Source organism: Oryza brachyantha, chromosome 6 (genome assembly GCF_000231095.2).
Source record: "Oryza brachyantha chromosome 6, ObraRS2, whole genome shotgun sequence".
Classification (NCBI taxonomy): domain Eukaryota; kingdom Viridiplantae; phylum Streptophyta; class Magnoliopsida; order Poales; family Poaceae; genus Oryza; species Oryza brachyantha.
In genome coordinates this window covers 18155320-18169571 of record NC_023168.2, presented here as the reverse complement: position 1 = coordinate 18169571, position 14252 = coordinate 18155320, and the positions used below count along the sequence as shown (strand labels likewise).

Below are 14252 nucleotides of genomic sequence, written 5' to 3'. Positions count from 1 at the left end.
TGGAATTGCTAGCATTCTGTCACAAGTCTTGTTGAAAAAACTTTCGATTTCTGGACAGTATCGCATCGAAATTTTTACAAGGAAAAGAAAATGCTACTGGCCATTTGCGCTGCATGTGTTTTTGAAAAGAATTCCACCCAAAATATTGTTGTCAAATTTATAAATAGTTTCTTTTTTTTTTTGGAAATTACATGCCCTCTTAACCAAAGTAATCCAACAACAATGAAATGGAGTGAAGTTCAGGTTTCTCCTTCAAATTTTCTGGACTACCATCATCGATTTAACTGTAGCACCCGGAGCTCCATATCTAAAGACGATGGTGACAAGCCCTTCTGGTAGTCAGTAAATGGTGAATCTGCAAGACACATCAAGAGTCAGCATGTCATCCATGACCGGCATCAGCAGCACAAACAACAAATACTTCCTTCGTCCACGGCACTAACAAATACTTCCTTCTTCCATAAATATTTGTCGCTGTTTATTTTTTATACATTTTTAACTATTTATCTTATTTAAAAAATTTACATAATTATTAATTATTTTTATATCCTTTTATTTATTGTTAAATATACTTTTATGTATATATATAGTTTTACATATTTAATAAAAATTTTGAATAAGACGATAGCCATTTAAGGACAGAGGTCAGTCTAATCGATGAGCTAAACCACGTTAAATGTGCTAGACCAAAAATGCCTATAAACACTCACAATTCTTTGTATCCCCACAGGATTGTAACAGCCGACAAAAGTGAGAGGAGAGGTCAGCCATTTTTCTGTGACTTGTGTTCTCAGTAGTGTTGTCAGTTTCTTTACTGTTTGCAGCAGGCTCAAACAATATCTCCCCCGATAGGGATGGAACTGTGGGCAAGAAAAAAGGCGCCTTCTCAGGTTTGTTTGGTGGCTCGATTGGTTTATTCCGAACCTAAAGCCACAGTAATAAGATGGTGAAAGCATATTTAGTTTCTCTAAGAAACACATTATAATTCAAAGTAGTACAGTGATGCAACACAGAAACTTAGGATTAAAAAGAAAACAAAAGTATATTATCTTTATTATGTCAAGATTTGTTAAACTTTGCCATTGACTCTTGAGAAGCAAAGAGAGGGTGATCAGAGTGGGTATTTGGTGATCCCTTATGATATAAGATTTAATTTGACTTTCTTTTGAATCTTCTGAAGGATGGATGGGTTCTTCCTCAGATTTTTGCATCCAACGGGTCATATTCATTTATGTGTATCCATCCAACAGCTCTGAATGCCTCCACGGCTCCACCTCCCGCGACCCTCATCGATAGATGCAGGTGCAGCGCTTGATCTGCAACAAATTAAGAAGAAAAAAATGTCGTGCACCCTTATTAGACGCATCAATGAATGCAGCATGGTGCGTGCTCCTTTAATTTAGAGAGTCAATTATTGATCGTGGGAGGGTCAGTGCAGGTCAAAATTGATTCTTTTTGTCAGACCTGTTGTGTTCACAGTTCTAGGGGCACAAAGCATGAGTAAATTTAGTCTGGATTTCAAATTGCTTCAGTACTTGGTTTTGCATTTTGTATAGAAACCTAGGTTTAATTCCTTAAAAGGACGATAAATGCTCTAATTTACTTTTTCCATTAAATTATTATTCCTGGAGTCCTCAAATCTACCCTATTGTGCATAAATTACTTTTACTCATCCTACATATTTTATTCATCAAATCCGATGGCTAAAATTATTTTCGTAAGATCATACGGCTAGGACCGACTCCACCTCTCTTTACATAGGCTTTCTATGAATCAGTGACTTTTTAAATTAGAAAAAAATACCAATTATATAGCTTTTAAAAATATATTTCAGATTAGAAACACTTTCTATATATAGACTTTTTATATAAAGAGAATATATATATATATATATAATTATAAATATTTATAAATATACAATGCATATCTTTAGAATCAAATTTCAATCACACATTATTAGAACACCGACAATGATACCAATATAATAAAGTTCGTAGTCAATGTCAAACCACAGTTACATTAAACATTTGATCGATAAAGACACTAGACCACTGTTATTGGACACCCACATAGTCAACTCACTAACAATAATACCATATATAAATCTATGATAAAATAGGATTAATTATTTGGTGTTCTAGAAATATTTGTTAGCACCATATTTTTATGTGAAATAAGTAAATTTCTTGATGTGTCAAATGACGCTTCACTATAGAATATTTTATAAATCATAGAAAGATATGTGTACTTATTGATAATAATGAATTGAAAACACAACTAATAAAAATATCATCAGTAACTTCACTTTATAAAAAATGTCATACAATTTTCTAAACTACAAGGAACTCGTCCGATAAATATTTACTATAAATTATATCACTTAATATTTAAGTTAAATATATTTTCATGTAATATAAGAAAACACGAACATTTTTTTAAAACTCATAATAAATTTAGACTTGAGAGTTGCACAGCTGTTTTGTATTTTTGATATATACAACGTCAACAAATTTTTATTTATAATAAAAAGACAGAAAGATGAATGTGATTAAGTTCGTATTTGTGTTTAGTTTTATGAAGTTTAAATTATATGTGGATAAATTATTTAATTAAATTATCCTTACAATACATGAACTTGATATTATAGCGATTTAATATTATAGTGATTTTGAAATTAGTGTATCAATTTGTTGCTACAATGTTTCTGAAATTAGCATATAAATACAGTCTTACAAGTTCTAAAATTACTGTTCAAACATGAAAATATTAATTTATTATGGCGTGATCTAACCTATAAATGATTATGAAAAACTATAATAGTTACCATTAATCGCTGTTTTGCTGCTATTTTGTTAGAGTTTTTTTAAATAATTAATAAATACTTGATAGACAAATAAATTTAAATTTTTGGTTAATATATAATTACATTAAAAATTCTAATATTTTAGTTGCATTACTAAATTGTGTCGTAGCTTTAGTACGAGTATATCGCGAGTGAGAGAGAAGCCAGAACAGACGGAAGAAAACAGAAAAAAATACTCAGAAAATAGAAGAAGAAACCCAGATCTCTCTACAGTTTCAACGCCTCAAATCTCTCATCCCCAGTGCATACTAGGTGCACGCCTCTCCCTCTTCTCCAAGATTTGTCCACCTCCTCCTTGGTTTCAGTTCTTGCTTCTGTTCATCCAACCGAATCTGGGGCCAAGAGGAGGGAGAAGCTTTGTGTGCGGCGGAAGCCACCAATGCGCAGATCTCCGGGGATGATCAGCTGCTGTAGTTGCAGTCGGATTCTTGTTTTGTTTTTTTTTCTGCGCAAAATTGTGTTCTTGGAACAGTAGATTGGGTGTGGGCTTCTCCATTTGTGGTTGGATCATTAGCGCATCCAGTTTTTTTGTCCCGTTTTTGACGAGGCATTTCTCGTCGTCGTGTTGGGTGGTTGTTGGTTGATCCAATCTTTGATGCGCGGAGAAGCAAGATGAACACGAACTATACGTCCCTCCCATTGACATCCATCGAGCTGCAGCTCAAATCCGAGGTCGCCAATGGCGGCGGATACAACGGCCACGCCAAGATCTCGAAGCAAGATTCGTTCCTGGGTGAGGGGGAAGACGGCGGCGGCGAGCACGACGAGCTGTCGCTCATCGGCGACGGCCCCGCCGGGCCGCCCGAGGGCTCCGGCGTGCCGGCCGCGGTGTTCAACCTCGCCACCTCCATCATCGGGGCCGGCATTATGGCCCTCCCGGCCACCATGAAGGTTCTCGGCGTCGCCGTCGGGCTTGTCTCCATCCTGGTCATGGGGGTTCTGTCCGAGATCAACATTGAGCTGCTCGTGAGGTTCGCGGTGTACTGCCGCGCGCTGTCCTACGGCGAGGTCGTGCACAGGGCGCTTGGCCGTCCGGCGAGCATTGCGGCGCAGATGTGTGTCATTATCAACACTGCTGGTGGCCTCATCGTGTACCTCATCATCATCGGAGATGTGATGTCAGGATCGCTGAAGCACATCGGTGTTTTGGATCAGCTGATCGGGCATGGCGAGTGGGACAATCGAAGGCTGCTGATCTTGGTGGTTCTTGTGATCTTCCTCGCCCCATTGTGCGCGCTCGAGAAGATCGATTCGCTGAGCCTGTCGTCTGCTGCATCGGTCGCCCTCGCCGTTGTGTTTGTGGTTGTGTCATGCGCCATTGCATTGGTGAAGGTCATCGAGGGCAAAATCAGCATGCCGAGGATGGGGCCGGATTTCAGCTCGAGTGCAGCAATTCTGGACTTGCTCGTCGTGATTCCGATCATGACGAACGCCTACATCTGCCACTTCAATGTTCAGCCGATCTACAATGAGCTCAAGGTGAAGACACCTCACAACATGTACAAGATTGGAAGGATCACCACCGTTCTATGTGTCGTGGTATATGCGCTGACCGCGGTATCGGGGTACCTCTTGTTCGGAGAAGACACAGAGTCTGATGTGCTCACCAACTTCGACAAGGATCTCGGGATCAGATTCAGCTCAATCCTCAACTTCATCGTCAGAATTGGGTACATCATCCATCTGGTTCTTGTCTTCCCTGTGGTCCACTTCTCGCTTCGGCAGACGGTGGACTCGTTGATCTTTGGCGAGTTGGCACCCCATAGCAGGAAGAGGATGCTCACCTTGACTGTGGTGCTCCTGGCACTCATCTATCTGGGCTCAACGATGATACCAAACATCTGGGTGGCCTTCAAGTTCACCGGTGCGACGACCGGGTTGGCATTAGGGTTCATTTTCCCGGCACTTGTCGCGTTGAGATTGGACAAGGAAGGGAAGTCCTTGGGGAAGGGAATGAGGGTCCTGTCACTTGTGATGCTGGGTTTGGCAGTAGTTGTTAGCATTATTGGTGTGATCGGAAATGTATACAGCCTGAAGAGCAAGTCTGAGTGATCTATCAAGATGAACAATTTAGTAGGATTAGTGTGTTGCAATGACAGTCAAATACAAGATTGTATTAGCATGGTTAGGAAACACAAGACAGCAGGGTCACTATAGCAAAAGCTCAGATACATTTTCTTTTATCTTCAAAGGTGCATGAGCAATTCTTGAAGGAGTATTTTTGTAGTTTGCATCAGATTCTTTGATGTATTTGTACTTATTCTTACGGTGGATCCTGGGGCATTTATTGGTAAAGGCAGTATAAGATGGTACAAGATACTGAGATTGTTGCCTGTCCACGACATGAAAAAGAAAATGCTGGCATTTTTAGGCATTCATAATGAATGTGCTGGACAGCTGTAGTAGCTCATTTTTCACCGTTGAAACTGTTGGCCAGAAAAATTACTTGTTTAATTTGCAGTCATTTGAATGTAAACGGAATTCTATCCCCATAACTGAATATAAATACTGATATTCCTGGACAGTATCACATCGAAGTTTTTGTAGGGAGAAGGGAATGCTACTGGCCGATTGCGCTGCATGTGTTTTCGAAAAGAAATCCACCCAAAACATTGTTGTCATATTTATAAATAGTTTCTTATTTTGGGAAATTACATGCCCTCTTAACCAAAGTAATCCTACTATAACAGGGCTTCGGCCGAAATGTGTAGTCTTTGAGAGACCTCAAACTCTCAAAGTCAGTATCAACATGAAAACTGAACACCATGTGTAGCTTACAGAGATCTAAGATTCACGAATAAAACTTTTATGTATGTGTTCATATTGATCTAAAAGACAAAGGCGAAAAATAAATTTCGATGAAAAAAGCTTAAAATCCAACTTTAAATTTAAGTTTAAAAATTAAAATTTTGGGTTATAACCCTAACCCCAACCAAAAATGAGTGATCCTATGGCGGTCTTAGCTATTGTTCTTGACCTCAAAAGTTCTCTGTACATGATCTTATGGATAGTATCCGCCAGAGAGAACTTCAATCTATGACATTCCTTAATATTTTGCAAAACGGTGTCGATACATCAGTATGTTACAAAAGAATGCAACAACAAATAACATCACTACAAAATTGTTGTCCCCCCAGCAGACGCATATCACTGTTAACACCACGCAGACGCCTCGCGTACATGACAGACAGTATAATGGTACACCAGCCACAAAAACGCCCACATCAACCTGCGATTATAACAAAAAGGAATTGAGTTATTGAAGACAAAGCTCCAGAAGGACAAGCATAATGCTTACAGGTTGACATCCTGTAAATCTATTGGCAAAATGAAAGGTCAACATAGACCGGGATGAGTAAATGAAATGGGACATTTTGGTTCGAAGCCACAATTGGACTTGTGAAAATTTGGCCACTATACTGGTGTTTTCAAACATTTGGTTTGGTGCCAATTTTTTTGCAAGGCCTTTTGCTAGAAGCCAAATAAGACGGACCATATCAAACTATAGTTTGGCTCATTTAGCCTCAAACGAAATACACCTTTACCTTACCTAATATTGGCGATGACAATTTCATATAGGTACATTTTGGTAAGCCAATTTTGGCTGCAAACCAATCCAACCCAAAATGACAAGAAATCACCTGCTACTAGAACTGTGAGTTGCTGAGGAATGTAACCATGCATCGTGTACTCTGAAACATTTTGTCTATCATCTGCCAAACTAAGCTCTGGACATCTAGAAGCTTCTTCACTTTGTCCTGAAGAATTGAGTGACACCGTATTGTTTCACCATGTATCTGTTTCCATGGAAGGCAGAAAATGACTTTTTTTTTTCAAATACTTTGTGAAAATTTCAGAACAGAGTGAAAAATATATAACAACATATACCTTCAAAAACAATTTGAGAACAGCCTGAACAAACTCAAAGTTATTTCTGCAGGAAAGCTCATGTATGAAGTAATCCAACAACAATGAAATGGAGTGAAGTTCAGGTCTCTCCTTCAAATTTTCTGGACTATCATCATCGATTATCTGTAGCACCCGTAGCTCCATATCTAAAGACGATGGTGACAAGCCCTTCAGGTAGTCAGTAAATGGTGAATCTGCAAGACAGATCAAGAGTCAGCATGTCATCCATGACCAGCATCAGCAGCACAAACCATGACATTAACAAATATCTTCTTGCAGTCTAATCAATGAGCTAAACCATGGTAAATGTGCTAGACCAAATATGCCTATAAATACTCACAATTCTTTGTATCCCCACAGGATTGTAACAGCCGACTAAAGTGAGAGGAGAGGTCAGCCATTTTTTTGTGACTTGTGTTCTCAGTACTGTTGTCTGTTTCTTTACTGTTTGCAGCAGGCTCAAACAATATCTCCCCCGATAGGGATGGAACTGTGGGCAAGAAAAAAGGCGCCTTCTCAGGTTTCTTTGGTGGCTCAATTGGTTTATTCCGAACCTAAAGGCACAGTAATAAGATGATGAAAACATATTTAGTTTCTTTAAGAAACACATTATAATTCAAAGTAGTACAGTGATGAAACCTAGAAACTTAGGGTTAAAAAAAAACAAAAGTATATTACCTTTATTATGTCAAGATTTGTTAAACTTTGCCATTGACTCTTGGGAAGCAAAGAGAGGGTAATCAGATTGGGTATTTGGTGATCCCTTATGATATAAGATTTAATTTGACTTTCTTTTGAATCTTCTGAAATATGGATGGGTTCTTCCTCAGATTTTTCTGTTGATGAAACAGTGGGCAACAGCACATTTCTGACATGTTTACCACTTGCATAATTATCAACATTTATCGACGGAGAGAACAAAGCTTGATTAACCCTGTCAAAATTATTAAGAAAAATATTGGGCTGTATGCCAGAATAAATGACAGAGCAATGTATAGTATATACGTTATTCATAATAGTAGAATATTATGGAGTAGAAGCACTAAAGAAAATCATCGTTGGTGTTTGATGTTATCTGTGCTCTACCACATTCAAGCGGTCTTAAACACAACACTAATGGTGATTTTGCAGGCCAACATTTTCAAGGAAAAAATATTGTTTAATCCACTAAGAGAAATCCAGTTCTCAACAGCAGCACTTGTTCTTCACACTTTTGCTACTGGCGCATTTGGCTACTTCTAACTTTTGTCATTCCCACCCTACTCCATCTGGAGTCTGGACAATGGGTTTTGACCGGTCATGACATACTAGCTGTTGAGTACCAGAGGGAATGGGGAGGGGCAGCTACTAGAGGCACAACAGATTGGTAACTGAGAAGGGGAATAAGATGAGGGGTAGGATGATACTTTGAAGGCTTTGAACAGACAGAATGACGGGAATGGCAACACAGAGAAGTGCCCTAACTGGAAATAATAAGTAGTGGCATATTTGAGAACCAGACTTCACTTAGCGCTAGTAGCATGAACAAAATTTTCCCTATCTGTGAATCAGAGACCACCATTGGCCAGAAAGTAGTTTTTTTTTGGGGGGAAACAATGCTGTAAAGGATTAAGTCAGCTCTATGTGATGTGCTGAAAAAACAAAGTAAATCTTGATACGGGCGTCATCCTTTTTTATATTCTGCAGGTGGTTTGTTTATTTGCTTGCAACTGATGGTACGGAATTTCAGAACCATGTCCACATCAGTACAGTATGGACAGATAATATTGTTTATTCGTCAAATGAGATGTGTCATGTGATTTTGTGGGAGTTATAACAGATGGAAAGATTATCTAATATTTTGCTAAAACATATCCCCAAAATTCACTTGGATATGCATAGGTCTACGAAAAGCAGGGTGAACAAGGAAATGCAAAAAAGCTTACCAAAGGTAGACACCATTTTGATCAACATGAGTGGTCGCCAACACATCCATATTAGGAGACATGGAAAGAGACGTTATAGATACATCCACATGCATTGCATCAATTTGCCTTGCTAAACTGATATCCCATATCCTAAGAGTCCCATCCATACTAGATGAGATGAGCCATTTTCCATCCTCACTGAAACACAAATCAGTAACACGGTCCGTATGGCCTTCAAATTTACGGACCATTTTCATGGCTACTGTATCAAATAATATAAGCACCATGTCATCTGCTACAGTAGCGAGAATACCTGCCATAAAATAGTGAAAATATGTTAAGCTACCTATAGAGTCCTGCACAAGAATAATCATATAGGTTAAGTACTACCATTGGCCCGGTGATATGCAATTTTGGTGACAGATTTACCAATATCCAATCTCGATTTTAGCTTGCAACTTTTAAAATCCCAAACCTGCAAGAGGAGACAATCCATAGGCAAATGTAGTCATGGATAAAAGTTCACTAATACTTGCAAAGATAAGTTCACACATAACTAAATTTACAGCTGTACACACAAATAGTTGGTAGTTCCATAAATATGTAATTCTCAATTGTAAGATTAGATCACTAGAAGATCAACATTAAGAATTATATTACCCAGTCAAGGACATAAAGATGAAACAAAGTACACAGCACCATTCTGTAAAATGTGAAGTAAAAAGCTGCTTTCAATTCATACAACTACTTTATATGACACAGAATCGACAATAGAACTAAAATGCAACAGAGAGCACGGAACCTTAATATCACCACCATATCCAGCACTAATAAGAGAGCCATTTGTAGCGTCACAAGCTAATCCAACAACTTCACTGTCATGTGCACGTTTAATTGCCAACAAAGTATCAATATAACTGCCACGACTAATCCCTGATTGCAGGTTGAATTTTTCGATCCAACCACCTTCAGTGCCCAAGAAAGTAAAATTTCCACATGCGCTTATTGCACAAGCCTGTCAGAAAGAACATTAAACAAAATAATCAAACACTTAAAAACGCGAGCTTGTGAAATTAGCAATTCAAAAATATAGTCGATAATTTTAAATTCCATATACACAAATTCAAGAAAATAAGCATTACCTTAATTGGTGACTTGCTGCCTGATGATGGTGTCAGAACATGCTCACCAATAACAAAGTTTTGTAGGCGCCATACATATGCTTGTGCAGTATCCGTGTGGCAGGTAACAACGTTACACCAATCACGTGCGCGTATCTCAGCTGAAAGCAGAACAAGGCTTGTCAGCTGTTTTTTTTTGGGGGTATAGACAAATATAAAAATAAAATGTACAAATCTGCAAGTAGTTCACAAGTAAAAGATGCACAGCTGTCAAATGCAACAAACCAATCCTGTTACATAAGCACTAAGCAGATGGCCAGATAAAAAATGTTGGAGGACACTAGGACAGTTTTCTGGGTGCCATTGTCGGTGTAGCTCCACAGCAATACAGAGTATTTATCCATTTTGAAGATCAAACTTTCTTTAACTTTGACCATTATGACATTTGTCATAACAGCAGTAAGATCACACCGTTAAAAGAAACTGCACTATGAAATGGGGTTTGTCATTGGCAAAACAGCTATTCTAAGCATCTTACTACAAAAGTTTATTAACTTCTCCAACTCATATTTCTGCTGCTACTCTCCAAAACGCTCATTTTAGAAATCCATGTTTTGTAATGGCATGTATATAACTTCTATAAATGTAGTTACGGTACAATATAAGCAGTTTCTCTACCCAAGAGAGAAAAAATGTGCACTTTCATGTTGATGCCATGCCACGTTCAATAGCTATAGTAATGATAGGATATTTATCGGTAGCATAAAAATAAAAAAAATAGTATCCTCACTACCAGTGAAAAGTATTTATTCAGAAAGATAAAAGTAGAAGAACGCTATGCCTATGAAAGCATCCAAACGTATTGTAAAGACAAAAAAGAAGTACCGCAATCAAATGCAATAACTGGTTTCAACTTGATATCTTCCTCCTGCATGACCAAGAAGTTTTACCTTAGAGAAGGAACAATAGATGGGAAGGGAATAAATGTAGTAATCAAATACATACCTTTAATCTAAGCTTTTTTGCCCTTTTTGACACATGCCGCTGAGAAAGCTCTCTGCTTTGTTGATCCTGTCAACAAATAGTTGCATAAATAGAATTAAATAGTGAGGTAAGTTTTTCTTTTTCTCAAAGAGGCAAGGAATGCTGATAAGGTAAACATGCAGGATTTGGTGTAAGCCATGAGATACATCTGATGAACTAGAATTTTCATAGTTCACTCAACACCTAAACAAAAAGATAAACAGGGTAGCATGAGAGATGCATTTCTGCTCTCATTGCTATGCTCATATTGTTGCCATACAGAAATATCCGCCTTTCAAATGCAGATTCTAATCCGTTCTTTCTTTACGATTGACGAGGAAATGAGAAATAACAGCCTCAACATCAACATCCTAATTGATGTAAAAACATGCATCTAGAATGTTATTAATGAAGTATCACTGTCATTCCCATAATAAGTTCCTAGAAAATAGGTGTGGCCCATGTAAAAGTCAGAGACCGAGTTACCTGGACAACTGAAAAAAGGCGAAAGGCACGATCTTGACCAGCGGATAAGATGCATTTTCCATTTCCATAGAATCTATCGACAAAAACAGGGTGACTAGTGAAAAGGCAAACCAACTGAAATTAAAAAAAAGAAAACATACATGATTGAAGCACATTTATCACCTTATGCACCGTGGTGGAGCACTATGGCCACTACGAAATCGCAACAGACGGGCATCTCCATCATTAGTATCAAATATCCACATCTGGTAAACAGCAAATGAGGTTACTGGACTGCCAGGTTAAACTGATGTAAGGTGTTGCAGCTGACATAAAATTTATTAGACAAGGTAATCTCAATTTCAGACCAGTATAAACTTCATTGTTCCTGGCTAATTTGTTTCTCATTAGGAGGATGATCATGGTATACCTCAATAATAAAAGGCTTAACACTGAAATATCATAAGACATGAAGGAAAATAGAACTGGTTGGTTCAGCACAAAGGTTTAGAGAATTCTAATGCGTTGTGGTTCTTGCTTTTCTTTTTGAGAGCTCCGCGGGGCTCCACAACTACCAACTGTACAGCTGATGCTCCATATATAGTTAAGTACAAGCTTTGACCTTTTGCATGTTTCTGTACAATAGCTTTTAAGCTCAAATTTTTTCCCCATCTGCCAATAAAAACAAATGGCATGTAACAACAACAGACCACTTACTTTTATTGAATTGTCAGAAGCGGAGCTCATCAGAATCGGTTCATTTGCAAAAAAATGAAGTGAAACTATAGAGGCATCATGGGCCTCCCGAATAACAGAATGCAAGCGCCTTTTCTCAAGATTCCATAGACTAATAACACCTGATGATCCTCCAGAGGCCAGAAGAGGTTGCCCATCTGGCAAAACAGTAAATAACAGAACACTTCAGTTTACATACAAAACCCACTGTAAAAAATATTGTGGCAGCAGCATTTCCCGAATTGAATCTAACATATAATGACTAGGTAATGCCTAGCTGCCTATGCCCATCCTAATACAACATGCTTTCTAACAAGTCATTTCAGTCTTCACAGTCAAAAGCAAATTCAGGATTTAACCAACATGCAAGGAAAAACGAATAGATCAGGATTTTGATTGGACATCTCATTCTTGTAACAAGCTGGCAATATACAAATGTTAAAAGTGTTCTAATTTATAGCAAATTGATCAAATCACCTGTTCGAAATGACAGTGCAGTTACAGCACCACGAATTTGATGATTGAAAGACATCAACTCTTCATCATATCGTATATTATGAACATGAATTGTTCCATCAGAACATCCGACTGCAATTACATCCAGGGCAGGTGAAGAAACACAAGAACATACTGATGAGTTCCAACCCTTAAACTCATAAAGTTTTTTCTTGGTGCTGATATTCCAAAGCTGCAAGGGGCCTTCTTCACTACCAATGATGACCTAATGCAAAACATATTGCGTTCGTTAAAGAAATGAAATTGAATGGATAAGAGGTTTCAAGTCTAAACTATATCCAAAGCAAAGAAAATTCCACTTACCTTGTTTAGATAAGTATCAGGATGCATAATGCAAGTTGGTGTAAACTTGTCTCCCAATGATATATTCCCAACAGGCTCACTGTTTGGCTCTGCTCCTCTGAAGGACCATATAAATACATTGCCTTCAATATCTGCACTTAGAATGTATTCTCCAAACAGGTATAACATATTGACCTTTTCTTCATGTCTGCTCCAAGTAACCACCTGATTGAAAGAGTTTCAGTTACAACATATAAAAGAATTGTCTGTTTCAGTAGTGCTTTTTAAATAGAGGTCTCCGTAGCAGTGAAAGGCATAACATGCAGCCTTTGGATCCCCTTTCTGGAAGTTCGAAAATATCTTTTTGTTTAGAACTATCAAAATCTTGAATTACAAATATTATAGGAGCATGTAATCTGACTTCTTTCCGAAAAGGAGAAACATCTAAGTGTACCAGTAATAACATGAATGGTTATAGCCTCAATGACCTAAATTACTAATATAACTAATAATGCAAGATCTGCTATTGCAAGCAAAGTAACACCCTCACCTGATCAGTTCGTTTGAAAACAGCAATATCACTTCCATATGCAGCAAATGTGTAATCCTTGTAGGATGCAAGGGCACGGATCTTCTTGGGTAATTGAGGTCCTTTGATCACATAACAGTTCATAAACACAGGGGGAAACATTATACATCAAGAAACATCCCATAGACAAAAAATACTTACCACAAAGGACCAAATTCAATTTAGCACACTGCAAAACAAGAATAAGTTCAGTTAGGTTCTAAAAATGAGAGTTGGCTACATACAAAAAAGGTGTAAAGCGAGAGAGATTATCTGCGGGGTAATAAGGATAGTGGAGAAGCTCGATTGAATCGAGCAAAGGACCAAAGGTACCAGCAAATTACATTACATTAAGCTACTAGCACAATCAGTAACTAGCTCCTGAGCTCCAACCAGTACATAATCACCTCTCCAAGCATCACACATCCTTCGTTCTACCAGAGCAACAGGCACCTGCAATCTCCCCGCCGAATCCTGGACGGAAACTCTCCAACGAACGCGAGCACACAAGGGGGGGCGGTGGTCGCGCGGCGTGGGGGGGTGGGAGACGAGCGGAGAAGACAGCTTACGTTGTAGACGTGGAAGGCCTTGCCGACGCTGACGGTGACGAAGGTCTCGGTGCCGAGGCGCTGCACGGAGAAGGGCACGCCGCCCGCCGTGATGTACCCGATGGCGCGGAACGGCTCGAAGATCCCCATCTCCCTCCCTCTCCCACCCACCGCAAGGGGCGGCAGCAGCTGCGGCGGGTACTCCTCCGACTGCTGATGCCGCCTTCTCGAGGGCTTGGCTGCTCTGCTTGGATTGGGGCGGCGCGCCGGCGGCGAGGGTTTTAGAGAAGAGGTGGGGGTTTTGGAGGAGGAGAG

The 14252-nt window shown here is 38.9% G+C and overlaps 2 protein-coding genes across 2 annotated transcripts; one reads left to right on the top strand and one right to left on the bottom strand.

Annotated features, from left to right (window-relative positions):
* The first annotated feature begins 3027 nt into the window (after positions 1–3027).
* Positions 3028–5380, top strand: LOC102712265 (amino acid transporter AVT6E-like). The gene has a single exon (XM_006656233.2). The coding sequence runs from the start codon at positions 3476–3478 to the stop codon at positions 4913–4915; it is 1440 nt and encodes a 479-aa protein (XP_006656296.1). The 5' UTR covers positions 3028–3475; the 3' UTR covers positions 4916–5380.
* A 342-nt stretch (positions 5381–5722) lies between these two features.
* LOC102711984 (U3 small nucleolar RNA-associated protein 21 homolog) lies at positions 5723–14201 on the bottom strand. Its single transcript, XM_006656232.3, has 19 exons — positions 13959–14201; positions 13552–13579; positions 13372–13472; positions 12843–13046; positions 12501–12744; positions 12006–12181; positions 11472–11554; positions 11310–11382; positions 10806–10871; positions 10686–10728; positions 9822–9961; positions 9482–9694; positions 9070–9154; positions 8698–8992; positions 7451–7706; positions 7113–7326; positions 6752–6966; positions 6505–6660; positions 5723–6092 (listed from the first exon to the last, which is right to left on the bottom strand). Exons 1-18 carry the CDS (start codon positions 14085–14087, stop codon positions 6511–6513), a joined length of 2715 nt encoding a protein of 904 aa, XP_006656295.1. The 5' UTR covers positions 14088–14201; the 3' UTR covers positions 5723–6092; positions 6505–6510.
* Positions 14202–14252: the final 51 nt, after the last annotated feature.